General features: G+C 42.0%; 1 protein-coding gene across 1 annotated transcript in view; it reads left to right on the top strand.

Moving 5' to 3' along the window:
- LOC142563734 (uncharacterized) overlaps positions 1 to 10,853 on the top strand; it is a 71,297-nt gene extending 60,444 nt beyond the window's left edge. The window contains exon 9 of the mRNA XM_075674334.1: positions 1,216 to 10,853. Within this exon, the coding sequence (XP_075530449.1) occupies positions 1,216 to 1,787 (572 nt within the window). The 3' untranslated portion in view covers positions 1,788 to 10,853. The remainder of the gene's footprint in view (positions 1 to 1,215) is intronic.
- The last annotated feature ends 9,061 nt before the right edge of the window (positions 10,854 to 19,914 follow it).

Genomic DNA, 19,914 nt, shown 5'->3' with positions numbered 1-19,914 from the left:
TCAATCTAAGTACACGGGTGTTTTCACATTTCGCCCCCATCGAAATGCGGCTGCCGTGGAGCCGTACTCGAAGCCTCACACACGTGCTCAGTGGTAAAGAGGGGTGACTTGTCGACCTGTGCAGCTGTATTCCAAGACAGTTTTGCGTGTGTTGCGTGTTTTTGCAAGCTGTCGCTAGCACAACTACACAAACTGTGTTATCATGCCGAACACAACCAAGTATAGATAGCGACATATGGGGATTCTAAGACGAATCGCTTTCAGCTATACTATCACTTTCGTGTGACAGAAAGCGGCACATTGGATGATTCAAGAGGTCTTGCTCAACCAGCCAATGCAGTGTGCACTGAAAGTGATAATCTGAGAATACTTCTCATGATGCAATTGCAATACATTTTGAAAGCTGGCCTAGGTAAGGTGACTGTGCATTGTTTCGAACAAGGATGACTGTGCCAATGCAACACATGCGACTGCACAACAGAACGTGACAGCCTAGAGTTGCGTTTATACCGTGATGCGGAAACTTGAACTTGCACCTACAAAAATCTGCCATGTCGTCTGCTGTTAGATATTTGCCAACCTTGAACACCTTGCTCGACCGAATGGTTGCCAGCTGTCAACTAATCACGTCGTCCAATCGGAGTGCACGTGCAAGGTGCTCATGCATTCAGCGTGCAGCAAATTTTGTGACATGATCAGCCTTGCGGGTGTCTGTACCAGTCCGCATGCAGGTGGACGTGCGTGTGGATGTGGGCGGGACAGACGGGCAGATTGAGTGAGTTTTGGCCCTAAATGCAGCCAGTGTTTTCCATAAATGCTGTACACTGTCAACATGATTAAGCTTCAAGCATGGTTGCCCCCTCTCATGCCTGTTGGCACTGATTGACATGACCTGCTGGTGGAGAGGGAGCTCAAGCTTTTTCTTGAGGTTCCTAGCACCTCACCTTGAGATATTCGTATGTAAAAACATTTGGTCTGTATGATGCAGTGTAGCTACTGCACACATTGCACTTGCCTCCTCAAAATATCCAACCTTCTTTGTGGGGACAAGAGAGTGAAGTGGAGAATGTGTACGTTACTTTCTTGGCACTTTGTATTGTGGTCCTGGTGTGTGTGCAGGTTTGTTAAGCAGGTAGGTTCTTTTACATATTTAGGTTACACATTATGTATGGCAACTTCAAAGCAAAACTTTAAAAGTTGCCAACAACTTTTTAGGTGCTGCCATGGGATCGCAGCAGCATCAACCTAGTGGAGGGCCTGCCACCAGCCCGTATGGAGGCTACTCGCCACAGGTTGGCCCTTCCCAGACACCACCGCAACAGCGGCCACCTTCTCAGCCTTCCCCTGCCAGCACCCCGCACCCGAGCAGCCCATATCCAGGCCACAAGATGGCTGCCCAGAGTGGCTATCCTGCGACTCCCTACCAGGCAGCTGGGTCACCTGGCTTTCCTGGTGCCCCACCTGCAGGAGCAGCAGGTGCTGCTCCCCCTGCAGCTGCCTACCCAGCTACAACATCCGCTTCTACTGGCTATGCACAATATAGCCAAGGCTACCCACAAGGCTATGGCGTGGCTTATGGCTATGGGCCAAGTGGAGGCTACCCACAGGGAGGTGCTTACATCGGTGCCTACCCACAGGGTGGCACAGCAGCACCGCTGCGCTACTCTGCAGGGTACCCTGGCTATGGTCACTACCGGGCTCCTCAGCCAGCTGGTCAACAGGCTGCTGCTTATGGTGCCTATGAGCAACAGGGTTATCCTCCTGGTGCCTACTCTCAGGCTCAGTGAGCTTGCAGAAGGAGCCATAGTAACATAAAGAAAATGGGAAAACCCTCCCTACTCATTGGTATTCTGAGCTCCAATGAGCAGTGTAAGAGCCCAAGTGCTCATTCCAAGAATTACCATGAGATGGGCTGCCACAGACATTTGTCTGTGCATGTAACTCCCAGCAGACATCTAGGTTTTTTTTTTTTTCTATCTCCCATTGAACATCAAGTTTCTTTACATAGCTCATCTGAGTTCGCTGTGTATAGTAGTTTGTTTTACCTGGCTGTTGCATTGTGGCCGTCCATGCACAATCTCTGTCCTGACTGTGCGATGCATATGAGTGACACACACGGGACTAGAATTCAGCTAAAGAGAGTTCATGTCCATTCTTCAGCGTGTGAAGATGGCAGCTTAGCTATCGTAGAATGTAAAAAAAAAAAAAAAAATGCGCTAAATGTTGGTGCATGTATGACAGTTGTAGCTTTTCCACACAACTTGCAGTCACGCATCACTTATTACGTATGTTGAGAGGTGGGCTTTTGAGCTTAGTGCTCCAACGTAAGTGGACTTTCATTTTTATAATTTTTCATATACAAGGACTGTATTTACCTCACAGTTCTAAAAAGTGGACATTTTATCAAGACTCCTGCTGTTTTTTGGTGGGCGTTTACATTTCTAAAAAGTGAACATTTTGAGACGATTGCGACATTCTTGTGGCCTGAAGTATGTGGTCACCTCTTAGTGTATGCAATTCATTTACAACATATTTGCGACCTTTTTTTTTTGTTCTTGTATGAATAGTGCGATCGACTATATTATGTACACTTGTGCATGTAATGTTCTTGCGTATGAGAGTATGTACGAAGGTTTTTATTGCTTTTATCTAGGAATATTGAAGCAGTGGTGAGCTTAATATTGCTCGTACTATATTGTGTTGCATAGTGGTAAGCAAAGTTTGGGCCACCTGTGTTGATATGTAGGGGTGTGCGAATACGGTGCAGTCCACTTGTAACGATATCAAGAAGAACAGCAAATGTGATCGTTATAACCAATCATCGCTATATCTGGACTGCCATAAAAAAACATGGCTGCCGAACATACCTTCGTAGCTTTGAAACCAAATTTGCCACTTACGATAAAAAATTGACATAGAAAGAAGCATGTCAAGCGTTAGGCGTGCTTAAATAGGCAGAAACCTGCACTTGCTTTTGCGGAAGTTTCAGGTTCACATCCGCGGTGTGCATCTTGTCCAGAGGCTGCATGAACAGTGGCAGCTATAATTTATCATGCATGAAATCGGTGAGCGACTCTATCGACAACAGTGCACTTTGCGGGAACATTGGGGTCGGTTTCAAAGACGGGCCACCCCCAACCTCGTCGCCTCCGTCGGAGATTCTTCGCAGATGAGGCAGCGCCACCTATTTTATCAGCACCTATCGAAGCATCACCTATTTTATCGCCAGTAGTAACGCGCTCCCACAGTCCAGCAATGTCTGGCTGCCACCGTGTTGTTTTCACACATGGGGGTTTCGCCCTAGCCCACAAAGCCCACCATTTCCGTTCGACACGGTCACTGGTTCTAGCCTTCATGATCGTGGCGCTTGCGGTTTTCATAATCGTCGATATCATCGACTGCGTGAGTCTTGGAAAATTTGCAGCTTCGTCCTGAGCGACAAAACTTTGCACTTTGTCGACACACCGGCCGCTGCTACTGCGGCGCATTTCCATGCTTCCTGAGGAAGAGAGGGAGTGTAGAAAGGAAGCACAGGCGTGATTTGCTTCTCGCTTTTTTTTCTTCTCCCTCTGTCTGGACGCTCACCGCAACACGGACGTGAAGCAGCTGGCACCATCTTGTGGCATGCCGCGCCAACTTGCGATGCTCTGAATCAGCACGCTCAGAGTTTCATATTAGAATACCTAGAGGAAAATCTGGCACTGCGGCCGTTCAACCATCAAGGGAATAATGGGAAGTACAGGCTTCAGATTGGCATTCTATTGACCGGCAAACTAGTCTACAAGAGTTTTTTTTTTGGCAGTTTTGGTTTCGCTCCAAGCGCAATTGCTATAACCTGCAGTGCGACAGTACAACGCAAAGCTCTCTGCCTTTATGTTGCTCGAAGTGGCGATAGCGCACTGGGCCAGCGACTGGGACGATGTTTGTGTCGCGGTGTGGCGTCGAAGCCCCGACAAGAAAGCGACGGCATCATAAACGTTGAAAGAACATGTTTTGAGCGTTTGGACCTTGGTTTGTTCAGTGTGTTAGGTTGGCACTGTAGCGTTACGTGCTTTATGAAACTTCAGAATAGGAAAAAGAAGGCACTACTGATACAAAACAGTTGTACTTCTAGTGGCTTGACAATCAAATTCTGAGAGCTTCATTATGCATTGCTCGTTTATGTGCTCATTGAAATGCTTTAGGACTTTAAGAACACAAACTTAGTTGTGGTAGGAAAGGTTGCTGCTTTGTGGCTGTAGTCTAGTGTCGCAAAATGGGTAAGTGCAAAGCCACGTCATAACGCTTCGTAAGAGGTACGTCAATATAAAATATGATGACGAAATACTCGTAGGAGGCCACTAGCGTCCTAGCTAGCACTGCAGCAGATGTGCTTAAAAGTACTTGAAGACGGTCAGCACTTGTGACAGCCGACGCAGCCTTTCGAAAGAGCGAGAGAGTTCGCAAGTGCCTGTCGTCTGTGAGAAAAGTCTCGTGTTTGCAGCGAGCAGGTGTCATAGCACACAACACTGTAGCATTCCGCTCAAGGGCGCAACACTTTCTCACAATACAACATTTTTATTTCCAGAAATACTTGATCAGTATTTTTATATAAGTTCATGCATGGTTGTTATTGCTGTTGCAAAAGTAAATAAATAGTTATTCTTTGGCGTTAAATCGGGAACAGAATCGCACAAGTATGTATACCCTGGTGTGTCCTGGTGACAAGCCATAGTAAACCATGCTTCCATCTCAAAGTCAGAAGAAGTTTATGTAGCATGTTGTACATTTTATAACATACTGCAGAAATAAAATTAAATTTTACGTGATATTTGAGTATAGCTTTGTTTACTGCGCTGCAAGCAAACGCCACTAGTCCAAAGGTCGAAGTCAGTCCGAAGCCTGTACTTCACATCATTCCCACGTAGATTGAGGCAACGCTCAGGAGAACTGCCATAGACACTAGCGCCACATTTCCCTCTAGGTTATTTATTCAGAAACTCTATGGGTGCACTGGCGGGGCGCCCTGCACAGTAATGGCGGCAGATACAAATTCGTGTAGGCACTTTTCGCCCAGTCTTGATTAAGGGAAACTTATCAAAGCAAATTTTGAAATTATTCTGCATGGAAAATGCCACCCAAAAGGCAGAATTTCGATCGTTATATCTGATATGTGGTGAATAACATATCGTTGTATGTTTTTTTTTTTTTTCTTGTAGCCCTAATGCATAAATTGACACTCTGAAGTCAACTCATCGTTATGACCAATATATCATTATATGTGGTATCGTTATAAGTGGACTGCACTGTAGCAAGTTTTGACAGCCATTCTCGAATGAGCCAGCCATTTGCATATTCGATGTAAGACGGTGTTTGCATCCCAGGATTTTTTCATGTTAGCAAGTTTGTAATTAAACTGCACTTAATTAACTATTGCTTATATTAAAAAGCACAAGTGTAGCATTAGGAGCAATTAAACAGTTCTTTCACATACACAGGACTCCTTGAGTGTTAATTATCGCTGTAAGGCCGGTCAAGTCTGCCACCCTGAGTGATGTAACCTGCTTCACTATGTAATTTCTCAAGTTTTATGCATATACTATTGTAAGAAGCTGCATGGAGATTGTATGAACTGTTACTCCATTTTATTAAACTCCCATCTTCCTCCTCTTTGACCCCCCCCCCCCCCCAGGTTGGCCTTCGCTCGTTGTCTCGATCCTTTACAACTATTTACATGGGAATTGAAATTGTCATACTTTTGCTCCAATTTCGTTTGATTGCGCACAGTTGAATTATTAAAACATCTTAAAACAATTTGCAAAATATTCATATTTAGAAATTATTCTACTTGTTATTCAAAAGTTTTGAATATTCGCACACCCCTATTCATATGTCATGATGGTGAGCTTTTGAGACACTAGATCTTTAGTAGTAGGAGTTTTTTTTGCATATCCTTGGGCCTTTATCCGGTTCCTATGTTATGATGGTGCTTGTCAGATCTCTGCCATGGTAGGAAGTTTGTTAGTATGATACAATACTCGCATAGTTATGAGTCGTAACGCCTTTGTGACATTTCCATTCATGCAGTTATTCAGTGCTGTTGTTCATTCTCCATTGCTTGTTGTTTTATTTCTCGAAAGAATCCATCGAAACATGCTGCAGCAGTAAGGTAGTGCATTTTGACTGCTGTGGGGAACTGTGTGCCTGTTTCAATCCCCCAACCTCGGGAAAGCATAGAGCATTTAGCAAGTTTTTTTTCTTGCATTTGCTAAATGGAAACTGCTCGCCACGAGATCTGCCTAAAGGTGGTAGAACCGTTGCCACACTAGTGTGGATGGGTGGTTGATGGCATGCATTTTAATGTACACTAACCTACTTTGCTGTTGTGTTTAAATGTGCTGACTGCAATTAAGTGCTAACATACTGTCCGCCAACGTCACATTTCTGCACAAAATCTTATTATACGTGAAAGTAGTGTGACCTGTCGGGCAACAGGGAACTCGCACTCAATCACACTGTCTCTATTTTGGCACTTCCTTGGTGCTTGTGTATGCTCAGCTTGTGTTCTGCCTAATCATGTTGCTTAACCAAACTAATGCCACATTTTCTGTTAATCTTATATTAGTATACATGACTTTGTGTTACTGCACAGCATTGTTAAAGGGACACCAAAGAGAAATGTATCAGTGTAGACTGACGAAGTATTCTTCCAGAACTCTATTTTTATGTTAATTTTGTGGTAATAAGTTGATTATTACAAGCGAAAATTCATGTATAAGTTTCGTTTTCTGAATTCAGCACGGGAATTAAAGTGCCAGTGTGTCACGGACGTCACAGATTTAAAGGTGTTATATTTGAGCCATTGTGGCACAGTAAAGGTTCTTGAAACTTGCCAACTTCAGTCTTTAGCTTCTTTAGAATACGATCTAGTCAATCTTTATTGATAAAAAAATTGGCTAAGCCCAAGCAGATGCCATCAAAATCCATGAAGTCATGGTGAGCTTGTGTGGGAACTTCGAGGCGGTGTCACCACCTGTCTTTCGTTTTGATATTGTAGAAGGGAAACTTAGCAATTCAACTCAATTTTTTTCTCTTTTGTGTCCCATTAAAGTAATTAGTTAACTTGGGCTCTACTTCACTGCTTACACACATGCATCCACTTCTTTTTTTCATTTTTGTGTGACATGCGAACTACAATTGCCAAGTTCAGTTAATCCTTTCATGGACACATGAAGGAAACTTTCATCAATTTGTCATCTAAGCATTACGAGTATGTTGTTCATGAAAATTCAAATCCAAAAGGTGGCAAGCACTTTGTATGGGCGGAATAAATGGGGTTTGCGAGTCCCACTAGCCACCTAGGTCATTTTCATCAAGGAGGGCATTGCATGGCCTTGTTTCCCGCTACCTCCTCATGGCTGCATGTAAAATGATCAGAAGCAGCTTGTGTTCACTGGTTCACTATAATAGCAGTGTGTATGTTTTGCATGTTTTCATTGTTTATTGAACACCCTTTGTGCGAGCATCCTGTTTGAGCTGCCCAATATCGCAGCAGTTCTCGGAAAATGCTTTTTTTGGAAAGCATCAAAGGCCATGTATTTCTCTATAGAGCTGTAATGGGTGTGCATTAGTCTAATAAATGGATAATCTATATTGGTAATGGGCACGGAAAATTGATGCACCTAACCTCAGCAGGTCCAACGAGTTGGGCTCTATGTATAGCGTAGCTTTGTGTGAATGCATAAAGAGTCGAAACACAAGTTTGTCTTTATTAAATTTGTTCACAAAGTGACACGGAAGGCTTTACTCGGGCATTGTGAAGAGGCTAATGTCGTCACTGCCACGGATGCGCGAAGGCGGGCTTTTTTACTACACCCCCCCCCCCCCTCTTCGCGGTCAGTGCCGCAGATGCGAGTGCCATCTTGTGGTGGTGCAAGGAAACCAGCAGCAGTTGTTTCCCACTGTGATTGGTTGGCCTAGTTGGTTAGAGAACAGCCAGGCCACAGCACCCACGGTCATGAAACCAGGCAAGGTTCGCAAAAAAGCTTCGTTTTTAAAACATATTTAAGTATTTTCTACGGACGAATTGCAGTAAAATGGGCTTGGTGCTCCTCTTGTGTTTTTGCTCTAGTGCAAGAAAAAAAAATTTTTTCTCAAGTCTCGATTTAACGTCACTTGAAGAAAGGCAAGCGAAACAACATAAAAAAAGGGAGGTAAATAGCCGTTGCAACTATTTGGCTTTATGTATATAAAATTAAACTGAAAATGTTCTAACAAGGTCTTAAGAGATAGACGTACAGGAAAGTTCAGTTTTAGTTATTTTATTTCTCAATATGGCATAGAGAAGTTTCCATGAGAAGTGGAAGGGATAGGTCTAGCTGTGCAATAAAGAAATAAACATGTTAGGTCACTGAGCTCCAGTGAGCTAACAGGATTGCTATGTTGCTTCGCACAGTTATGTTTATTTTGCATTAACAGTTAAAGACTTCACTTTTAAGGAAATACAGCTGTCCTTGGGTGCACATAATGGTGTGAAAAAGCTATTTTAAGGACCATAATGAGTAGGTTGCCCGAGTTTATGAAACTGACGATGCCCACTAACTTCCATCAATGTAATAATGCTGCACTCGACAAGAAAAGGAAATTAATAATTATAGGCAACCCAGTGCTGCATGCTACATGGGCTGCTCTGTCGCACACATTGTTCGTGCAGTTGTATTCTTAGACTCCCCTTCACCCCCTGCCCCCCCTCTTTTTGCCTATTCCAGGTATAGTGCTGAAAACGTTTACATATATATAAATGAGGTCTTGTGAATATTAGGTCCATTTTTGTTTTTATAATTTGCTTCTAATTTTATGCAAGCTTCCATTCATTTTCTGCAGATTTGCAAAATCACTTCCTCAACATTTCACTAAACAGGGTATTAGTGGCTTCTGTATAATTCAAGGAGTGCTAAAAGACCAACCTTATTGCTGTGCCTACCTTAGAACAAGAGTTGCAAGACTTTGAAGTTGAAGCTCAAGCGTTGGTTCTTCTGGAGCTTAACTTGGAAGTCTTGCAATCCTTAAATCATACAGAAGCCATTGATACCCTGTTTAGCAAAAGCTGAGGAACTGATATTTTGCATCTTTGCAGAGAATAACAGCAGCTTGTCTAAAGTTACAACCACAGGAGATAATCAGAAATGAACTTCATATTTGAATTAAGCACATATTACATATATACAGTTTTTAGCATCGTACCTAGAAGACTAAGGATATTTCAGAACTTTTTCTCTAAGGCCCAGCTCTCCCTTTAAGGTTTTTTTATGGCAGAGAGACATAATACAGAAGTGCCACAAGTTATTTACAAGACAACTTTAACTTTTCATAATGACAACAAAACAGATTTTCTCGAATTCGGTCAAGGAATGCCTCACGCACACCTTAAGGCTGGTCATGTAAAAAGTAACCAGTAGTTGTGCAATTATATGCATAAAATCGGACATGTTAGGTAACAAGGTAGAAGTGCTTAAGCTTTTATTTCTCATGAGTGATCGTCATGCCACCTGATTCATGTTTTGTGGTATAACAAAGGTTGGAGAATATTGAACATGTCACAAAAAGTCTCGTTTCCTGCAGTAACCATTTCATTAATCAAGCACCTTCCATGGTGTGTTTAAAACACAAAGCAGCAGTGGAATTAAATTGGTGATGGTCAGCGGAGTGAGATCACGCAGCATACTCATCACATGAAGTAAGTTATCGCAGCGCAAAGCCCAGTGCTTCTGTTCATCATTAAAAAAATGCACGGTTGTGCAATATTTGCTGCAAAAAAAAGAGTTCTAGATGATATGCACACCATAACTCATATGTATGCACCAGGCACAAGCAGATGACATGAGGAGGTAGCCAAACTAGGCTTAATTCTGCCAGGCAGCGGCACCACTAGTTTTTGCAGCTAATATTCAGAATCGTATCCATTGTTTTAAGTTTACAGTGAGAAAGTAAAAAAAGAATTAAAAAGGAGCTTTGATTATTGTTTCTATACTTGCAAGTTTTGTGGAAAACTGGCCAGCTGTATCAGCTGTTCAAAGTAGCTGTCCTTTGCTCACTTCAATGTTCCCATTGTTAGGATGTTTTAGGCGTAGAAGTCTACGTCTTTTTTTGGAGTAATACTACATCAGGGACTTCTTACTTAATACCTAAGGCTGGGTTGTGCTTGCAAGTGTGATTCAAGTGCAGTGCAACTTCATCTAGGTTGGCAGAGCAAATCCTGTGAGAGTATCCCCCTCATCCTGCACCCTTCTTCCCTTCTGTCTCTTGCCAGGAATGAAACGAACTGTTTATTACATGCATAACGTATGAAACCCGGTCGCACGCATCCCTCAGTTTGTCTCATTTAGGAATGTCTATTGTTGCGGTTTAGTTTATTAGGTATTGTATTTGTGCAACTACATGATGTAAATATTATATACTGACCATAATTCTGTGACTGGTGTTGTGCTTAGCTAGTACTTTGTAATTGTGAGCCTTGCGTTGATGTTTTTATCGCTGTCCTTTGTTGTAGGATAGTTTATTGTGCCGCTGTTCACTAGTATTAGGTCTGTGTAGTGGAAATGCTCCATATTTTCTTTCATAAACAGGATGCAAAGCAATAAATAAGACTTTTTTTTCATTTTTGTAAATTTAAAGTACTTCTTTTTGGAAGGTCAAATAGGGCTCGTTAGTTACCTGTATTTTGCCAGGGACCTTTGTGGCCATGTATATTTGTTAGCCAAGATATGGGGGGGGCACATTTTTGTTTTTCTTTTCTGTTATTAATATTGTGCTCAATTGTAAACTGTACAAGGTGCATTTTGTTTATTAATAAACCCTGCATTTGAAAAAAAACCTTTTCTGTTCCTATCCACTGGCTCTTCACAAGTTTTGAAGCATCACAAGGCATTACTATGCAGTCTCGCTACACAAGGCATTGCATGAATAAACACCAGTGGTAGTACAGACACACGTACAAGGTACTTAGCTATTTTTGCTGTTGGACCTTCTTACAACAAATGTGCTAATTTCCATCGCTATGGAGGAGTTTGTATTCCTTTTATTGTGATGCATTGTATTGGTTTGTATTGATTTAGTAAGCTAAAACGTGATTTCTATTTCATTTCCAGATAATGAAATCCAGGTAAATGGATTTCACAAACAAGACAAATTGCACATTGAAAACTAAATGTGGTTTGAAGTCGGGCATTTCTTTCAGGCACCATCATACTGCAGGAATTTGAAGCTTTATGTTGGTAACGAAATGTACCTGACAGCTTGGATGGCACAGAATGGCATCATAAGTGGCACATGTTTTATGTAATCAAGAGGCCTAATATGCTTGAAGATAGTGGAAAGCAAGCCTTGCACAGGGAGTCGAATGCTGAGGGATAGCAATGACATAGTGTGCGGCTACATGCATAGTCATTTCAAAAGCAGATGAGATGCTGCTGTTACTTATGCATAAAATATTTTCATCATCATCATTTATTACATAAGGAGGTACTAGCATACATAAGAAAAAGAAACACAGAAACAGTCATGACTGAAGTAAGAAACAACATTGAGAAGGGTAAAGAAGGTGCACTGAAATGACTGTCAAAGTGGTGCCATTTTCCACTTAGGTCAGTCTAGGTCTAAAACAATCTTTCACAGAGTTTCTTTTGCTGCCTAAAGCACTAATATCCTAAGTAGCCAAATATAAGTTTGATGCATCAGTGATCGTTTTAAATTGTTCTCATGGGCTGGTTAAAACATATACAGAGGTAAGATTTCACATAGTCAAAGAACTGAGGATGAAATGCGGGAAATTTCGATATCCTGCAGTAACTAGTCCAGACGTTATTGTTAAAAATTGGCCTCTGTAATGTTGCACTGTAGTGAAACACTTGAAGTGCACACACTAAATTGTTCTATTTGATAAGCTAAAACAGAGAAGGCAATAAACATTTGGCATATAGAGTGTCAACAAGAGGGAAACGTGAGTTGCAAAATTCCAATCTTGAGATATTTGGCATACTTGCAACTGCTAAAGAGGATAAGATGCCTTTGGCCAAGTGAAGTGTGGTTGTTCAGAGCACTTCAGCACAGCAGTCATTCTCTGTCTTCACCTGCCGCTGTAGCTTAGTGGCTACGGCATTGCACTGCCGAGCTCAAGGTCACAGGTTTCATCCCAGGTGTGCCTGCCACATTTCAGTGGGAGCGAAATGCAGAAAACGCTTGTGTACTTATTTAGGTGCATTTTAAGTAACCTCAGAGGGTCAAAATTAATCCACACTGCGTGCTTCAGAATCAAATATTGTTTTGTTTTATTCTCCCTGTTCTTGTTGCAAAGACAGCTCTCCACTGTCTTAGATGTCAACCAACAAAGTGTCGCCATGCTGTCGCTGTCACCATCTTCTTCATTATCATTCAGCAGTCCTTGTAATATATATAATAACCGACTAGTGCCCCCCATCTGTCAAACTACTAGGTTACTGCTCCCTAGTTGGGCCTAAACTCTGATATGCATGTGTACTTTGGGATCATTACCACCATAACCACTTTAACACGCTTGAATCCCTGCAGAGCTGCGCAGTACGATTTATTGTTTCTGACTATTGTTTCTTCCGCTTCTGGGCAAATGCAAAACCATCGAACTTGGAAGCTGCGTCGATTCAGCGTCTGTTCCGAGCAACCAAAAGCACTGTCAAACACTGGCGGCCTACTTGGCGCGGTAACACGTGTGCAAAAGCTCCGCCCCCGTAGCTTTCCCTTCATTGCCACAGAAGGTTGTTCACGAGTGTAGAAATAAATTGCTTCGTGCAGTAAACGTCTTATAGATGCCAAAGGTGACTGTCTCTTGTTTCTCTCCCTTTTTTTCCAGGTTTAAGATTGCCAGGAAAAGCTCTTGCAGAGGTGTATTCTGCTGAATATTATTGTCATGGAATTAAACTGTACTGTAGCATGATTGTTCGGGTCCAGATACTACTTTGTTTCCGCAGATTGATACAAATAAAGGCCAATTGCGACGAAATTTTTGGCTGTGCAAAAAGCCTAGTTTCAGATCAGAGCCATACAGCCCTTGCGCAAAATTTTATGTCTGAAATACAATGGATGCGTCACAAATAGCATGCAAAAGTAGACGTCTTTGATACTGAAACGGAAAAAAAGAAACTGCATCATTACCTCTTGCCGGAAGTGACGCATCACTGAACGTGCAGCTGCTTGGCATGACCTCCAAGATAACATGGCTGCGGATACCCGTAGCATGCTGCAAAACCTCAGAGTTGACGTGCTGGGACTTGCATCATTATCCTGTAACTACCAGGTGCATGCGTCATCTGCTTAGGTGATATTTAAAGGCTGCTAATAAGAAAACTAGACAACCACACTCACCTACACTGCTTTTCCATCAACATACAAGTTAGTCAAGTCAAGTCAGTTAAGTGCAATTCAGTGGCTTGCCTATCAATATCTGTTGAGGTGGCTGTGTGGAGGTGGATTATTTTCATAGCATCAAATGTTCACAGAGGTGCACATTCGTGCTACAGTGCACCAGCTGTGTCAACCATACATTCTTAATGTGTTCAGTGTATCAAGAACTTTCACCAGCATACATGAATACCATGCCATGCAGTCACTCTTGGGGTGCAAAAACTTAGCCATGGTGCTACTGCCCAGAATGAGCTGCAGCCAAATTGATTTCCAGAAAAAAAACGTCTTTCCTGTTTGCAACATACTTCCACTGCAATATATATATATATATATATATATTGTATCGTATTGAGTATTGTTGTCATTGAATTAAACTTCACTGCAACATGATTGTTGTGGTCAAAACAGTGCTTTGTTTCCACAGATTGATACCATTATATAGGATAACCCTCCCATACTGTGTTGACATGCTCGCTTGGAAGTAAGGTGTACACAAAAGTAACATTACAATCATTTGTTCTACTTCTAAAATACAGAGAAGTATTTCAAAACACAACTTTCCTTCATTGTTGTTTGACATCAGTGCAACCTTGTTGGTGTTAGTGGTATTGCAGTCTGCAGTCTTTGAATGAGAGCCGACGTTTGTGAATTGGAACTGAAGATAACGTACTGTGGTCGTCATTATATGTAATCTAATAAACTGGAACAAACAACAAGGGGAATAGATAGAGGTGGCATGTGCCGAGCTTATGCTTTGTTTGTTCTGGCACTCAAAATGTGGGCAAACTTGTTTATGCTTTGTTTGTTCTGGCATTCAAAATGTGGGCAAACTTGTTTAATATAGGAGCATGCGCCAAGAGAAATCAATAGGGAAGTATAGGACACCATGGGCCTATCCTGATTGCACGTTGTAAGTGTAATAAAGCTAAAGATTAAGTGATAATTCTCACTATGGTACAGTCTGAAATACTAATTGTTGACACATGAAAAGCTTGACGAGCTAAAAAAAGTTGCAGTTTCGCCTGAAAGGCAAAGCATAGATTGCGATAGCAAATTGTTAGATAGCTATACGGTAAGGCTAGGAGTTCTATGAGCTGTAATACTGCTGTAAATATTCGCTTACTAACCAAATAAACAAGCATGGTGTCACGCGTACACATACAAATATGAACGCACCTCGCTCGATGACCGTAGACACTCGCTGTCGGAACGCTTGCGTGATGAAGAGCGGCAGCAGCGCCAGCCGAATTCCCCTTCATACAGCCCCTCACTTCAACACGAACTAGGCATAGCAGAACACAGCAATCAGCTATATTGGGTTGATTAGCCTTCAAACCCACCGCAGATTACTTCCAAGAGAGGACACACGCAGCTGCGCTTAGCCACGCCATGCGCAACCATGACTAGAATAGAAGCAGTGAACCGTGCCCCCTCTGTCCTCCCCCCCCCCCCCCCCACGCACGTAAAAAGTTGCCGCGCACCCTCCCCACCTTCCTCTGTTGCGCGCATGAGAATACGCAGCCGCACCAAGCCGCCACACCAAGCCGCCATCCTTCTTGGCTCGCCCTCGTAAGCTTTCCCTCACATCTACAATATGCGGTGCATGGCTGCGATGTTACTGCATTTGTACTTTATGCGGAACATCACTGTGATTCCGACAGCAGAAATTTGACTGTAGTGTGCATATAATTGCTTATCGGAATAAAAATTGGGAAGGATGCAGCCTGTCTCTGTTTATCATAAATTGTCAACAGAATCTTGACTTGCAACAAAGCATGGATGCATTGCTGAAGGTTTGAGGTGCTTCAACCTCATGTGGATCAAATGTGAGATAAACTCCTGTGGCTGCAAGGCAACGCAAGACAAAGGTGAACCAAGAAGCTGAATATGAAATCCATTGGAGTGAGGAAAGGAAAAAAAGAGGAAACAGATGGAAAAGATGGTGTAGTGAATGGTTGTCGTGTGATTGGGCCATGTGTATGCGTGACATGGACAATTCAGCAGTGACCCCATTTAAAGGCATTCTAACAACTGTTTTCTCCACATCAAAATTATGTATTGTGTAGCACAACTGAGCATTGTATGAGGGTGAGTTCAACATGTCCTTAAGGTATGTGGAGGAGGAACTTAACTTTTTTGTACGGATGAGCTGAGCTGCTGAAAATACACTTGATGAGCTCTGCTTGCCAAAAGCTTCAGCTTAAAGACAGCTCAAACTTTCCAATCCCTGAGCACTTTTCCATAACACCACTTCGTGGCATAAAGATCCTGTTGAAGGGAAACTATTTAACATTTAGTTGATGTATGTACCATGCTTTGCTTCAGAACAGCACCCTGACTGCAGCATAACCTTATATACAACACTGCTTCTGTATGTTCCAAACACTTCTAAGGACAGAGCAGCTGCAATTATCATGCTTCTGTCTCAAAAGCCTTCAAAGTTTTTGAGACTTGCTTATACACGTTTCTTTGTAGTTAGAAGTGTTGAAATTGTTATACCATAAAAAAAATGCCAGGTGTTTCACACAACCAAGATATAAAAAGAAAGTATTATAGATTTGGTGAACTCATCCGAGTAATTTGCACAAATAAAAAGATCCTGTATATTTACAAATTTTTGCCCATCCTAAAGAATTATATAGATAGTGTGTATTGCAAATGAGCTCAGTATTGTTGTTCTGAACAGTACTAGAGGATGCAAATGCTGTGTACACATGCAATATCTGAAAATTCTAACTGTCAAGGATGTATTTTTCTGGAAATATTAAGGAACACTAAGCAAAACTAAATTTTTTAAAATATTGTTTCTCTCACAATACAGACTGTTGCACAAGAAAATTGTATGTGTTAGTGTATTACTTCTACAGTTTACTGTTCGTGGCCCAACAGAAATATATTTCCTGCTCTTTTGCAAAATTTTGAGATGTTATTAGGAGGCGATTAGTGTGATCTCTTACAGCATATATTACTGATGACTTCAAAATTGCCTTATTGTAGGTAGTAAAAGGTAGTAAAAGACAGCAACTATGTTTTACTTTAAGTTTCTTTAAAAAATTACAAGGGCGAACTCGGCTGCTAGTGTCTGTGGCAGCTTCAAGTATGTAGGTTCAGCCAGGGTGAGAATGGTGGGCAGCTAGAGGTGGGCAGTTCATGAATTTGCCTAAACTTTGCACTTCTGGTTTTGAAAGGCTTTGTGACTTTGCAAATGAACCATTTTCAACAAAATATTGCATTATAATTGCAACAATCCATAATAATTACGCATGTGTGGGAGACTAATTGCCTTGCTGTGTTTAGACAACAAGTTCTTGGAAATTTAGAAAAACAAGAATAAGGAATATCACAAGGACATTTAAAGCCACAAGCATGAAGATTATAGACAAATTCATGCATTACTGACCATCACCCCCATGGTAGTTGAATCACAACAGCGCCAGAGTTACCTCTAGTAATTTTTGCAGAAAACTCTATACGATACTTTACTGCGTGCCCTTTAGGCTCTAATGGCAATACCGAAGCCTGATTATCAATACTTGATAGCTTGCTCCCATAATACAGCCTTAAAACTACCTTGTGGTTGTGGAAGCACTACACTGGTGGTGCTTCCAGAGTTTTCTGAAATGACTAGTCAAATATGCCACAACTACAGTAGCAGCAGCATCCTTCAGTACTTTTCTTCTGGTTGGGAAACTTCCCCTAAATTTTCATATAGGGACAGAATTGGTGCCACCAGACACGCCACCGCCAGTAGGAGTCAGCCGCACTTGGTTGACCAAGGCCGTGCGTTCACACGAATCTTTCACCAGCAAAAGTGCCTGACACAGTTTCTCACCTTGTTTGCATACTGAACGTACAATGGCAAATCTAGACAAACTAATTTGAGTCAACTGAGAGCCACAACCGCACCTGCACCATGGAAGGCAGCAAAGATGCAGAACATTGACAATTCCCAATGCAGGGACAGGGAGGAAGGAAGGAGAGAGGCAAAAAAAAAAGAGTAGCATGGAATGGCGACCTTACATCACTTATAAATGCTTGAAGGCAAGCTGCTTTCATGGATCTTTACAAAATTTAGCAGACGATTTCTTTAATAGGCCAATTCATTGAGTGGTAGCAGTGGCAGCATTTGTGTGATTTTACTACAACATTCAGTTTATACTTAGCAGTGTGTCCATCTTCCTTTCTTGTATTAAGTTTTTTTCATGCCGTTTTTGTCTCTAGAAAGGTATATCAATTCACCCAGCAAACCACCCTTCTGAAGTTAATACTACGTCTGCCATTGTGATTGACTGGCATCTGCTCTTATGAATAATTTTAGTGCAACTTTTTTTTGTTCGAGTTCAGGCCCCGACATGTACTAGTCAAGCAATACTTTGCAGGATACTTTGAAGGACGAATTAGTTATCGTAAAGCAATTGTCTGATGGCAACTGTAGACTACTGTAATGTAAGTGAACAATATACCATTTCACTGGACAAGACTGTTGCTTCGGCTTGGCATTCAGAAATCCTCAGGATGGAGTCTGCTTTGAACTCAGATCACTCACGTAAAAACAATCTTTCGCACCAGCAAAAGTGTTTAGAGTCATGTGAAGCTGAGAATTTCTCACCGCTGATTTGCTCACTTCTACTTGCCTCTTAGGTGCACGTCAGTAGGGAAACAAAACAGTTCTTTTTGTTGATGCCCTCATAACCGGACAAACATGTAGGCACACAACAAATGTTAGGCATTGTCGCTGTTGCAAAGAATTGCTGTCACCGCACTGGGCGAGATGTACAGAAATGTAGCACCAAATTGCTATTTTCACTAAAAATGTTCACACACTACAAATGGCAGTCGACCTTTACACAGTAGTTGGCGTATGTACACGTTTATGGCATCCATCCGGTGTCTGCTCCAACACCCTTCTGTCTGCACCAGCGTCATGGCATAACATTACATAAGAGTTTTGCGGCTGTAAAAAGAAAAGGCATTGAAGGCCTTTGGTAGCGGCTTCTATTCCAGGTACCCACTTTCCTTTATCAACATAAGGGCAATGGCAGTGCAATATCTGTTGAAGGACGCCTCAACTATCGCATTACGTTCTCATTAGAAATAAAGGTCTTCACATTCCTAAACCCATGTTCTGGCTGTGTGAAATTATTAAGTGAAAGTTATAGGCATTCTCTGTTTAGGAAAACAGGATTTACATAGTATTCATTGCAAAGTATCTTGTATTGTTGAGTGTTGATGCAACAAGACTGCCACCAAAAGTGTTTATCTTGGGCAGATTTGTCTTTTCATTACACCATGTTTTGTTTCTTCAACCTTACAGCACAGTGCTGCTCTCTGCTTTGTTGTCACCGTCCAATGATCTGCAGCTATTCATGACAGTAAAAATTTTTTTTTAAGTAGCAACTGCACTAACATAAGGCCCTGCTGACAGTTTGTATATAGAATTGTGTGGCTGTGTTTGTACTGAAACCAAATGGTGTTCCAGAAAAGGGTGCTTGGATGTGGCTGCACTTGCTGCACCAGTGCTCAACAGCACCAAAAATTTGTGTCATGCAAGGTGCCTTGTTGCACGAGTAACCCAAGAAAAGTGCAACAACAGATGAGCAGTGTCATCTGCCACAGGTATCTGGATAACCCTTCAGAATGAATATGCACAAAGAAATCCAGTCCGTTTTGATTCTCACTGTGAATGCCCATCGCAGCAGTGCATGGTGCAACAAAATGGCGATCACTCATGCAACTTGTTCACCCAAGAAAACAGCATACAAGAAAGTAATCCAACTGAATAGAATTTGGTGAGCTGTAAGCCTTACAAACATGTCCTGATAATCAATCATCCAGGCACTATACATACTTGCCCCATTCTGTGCTTTAACTAAGGAGCATTGTGAAACACTCGGGCCTCAATGCAATAAGTCGACAAGCACATAGTCACATTGTCTCCCGAAAACAGCTTGCATAATTGCTGGCTTGCACTTCTTAACTAGTGCAGCAAGTGAAGGGAGATGAAAGATACCTATATGCTTCTGAACCCAGAATATAAGGGTTCAAATCCCATGGCTACCACTAAACACTTTTGTACAGATCAGCATCCCATAGCACTTGCTTCAACCCAGTGCAGGCCAGCAATGTAACAACAGGGAGTGCCCAGTTGACAGTCTGGATAAAGGGGCCTTATTGTGCAAAGACAGTGCAAGAGCTCTATATAGTAGGCTGAAAAATGCAGCGAAACTACTGAACTGGGCTACAATGAACATCATTCTCTCTTGCTTTGTGCAGACACTGTTTAATATTGCAAACCACTGATCATCACCTAACAACCAGACCACGTAAAGGGTTTGCCATTCGATATTTCGAAGTGCACTGATGGGTACATCCCATTTAGAACCATATGAGCACCTGTTTCACAGAATGAGATGGCTTTATAGTGGAGAAAATCACAATTGAAAGCATTGCTTACCTTTTCAATTTGTCTCCTGCTTGAGCCACAGCACTAACAACATTGAA

Source organism: Dermacentor variabilis, chromosome 1 (genome assembly GCF_050947875.1).
Source record: "Dermacentor variabilis isolate Ectoservices chromosome 1, ASM5094787v1, whole genome shotgun sequence".
Classification (NCBI taxonomy): domain Eukaryota; kingdom Metazoa; phylum Arthropoda; class Arachnida; order Ixodida; family Ixodidae; genus Dermacentor; species Dermacentor variabilis.
Note: the sequence above shows the minus strand (reverse complement) of the source record. Positions and strands in the feature narration are given on the sequence as shown.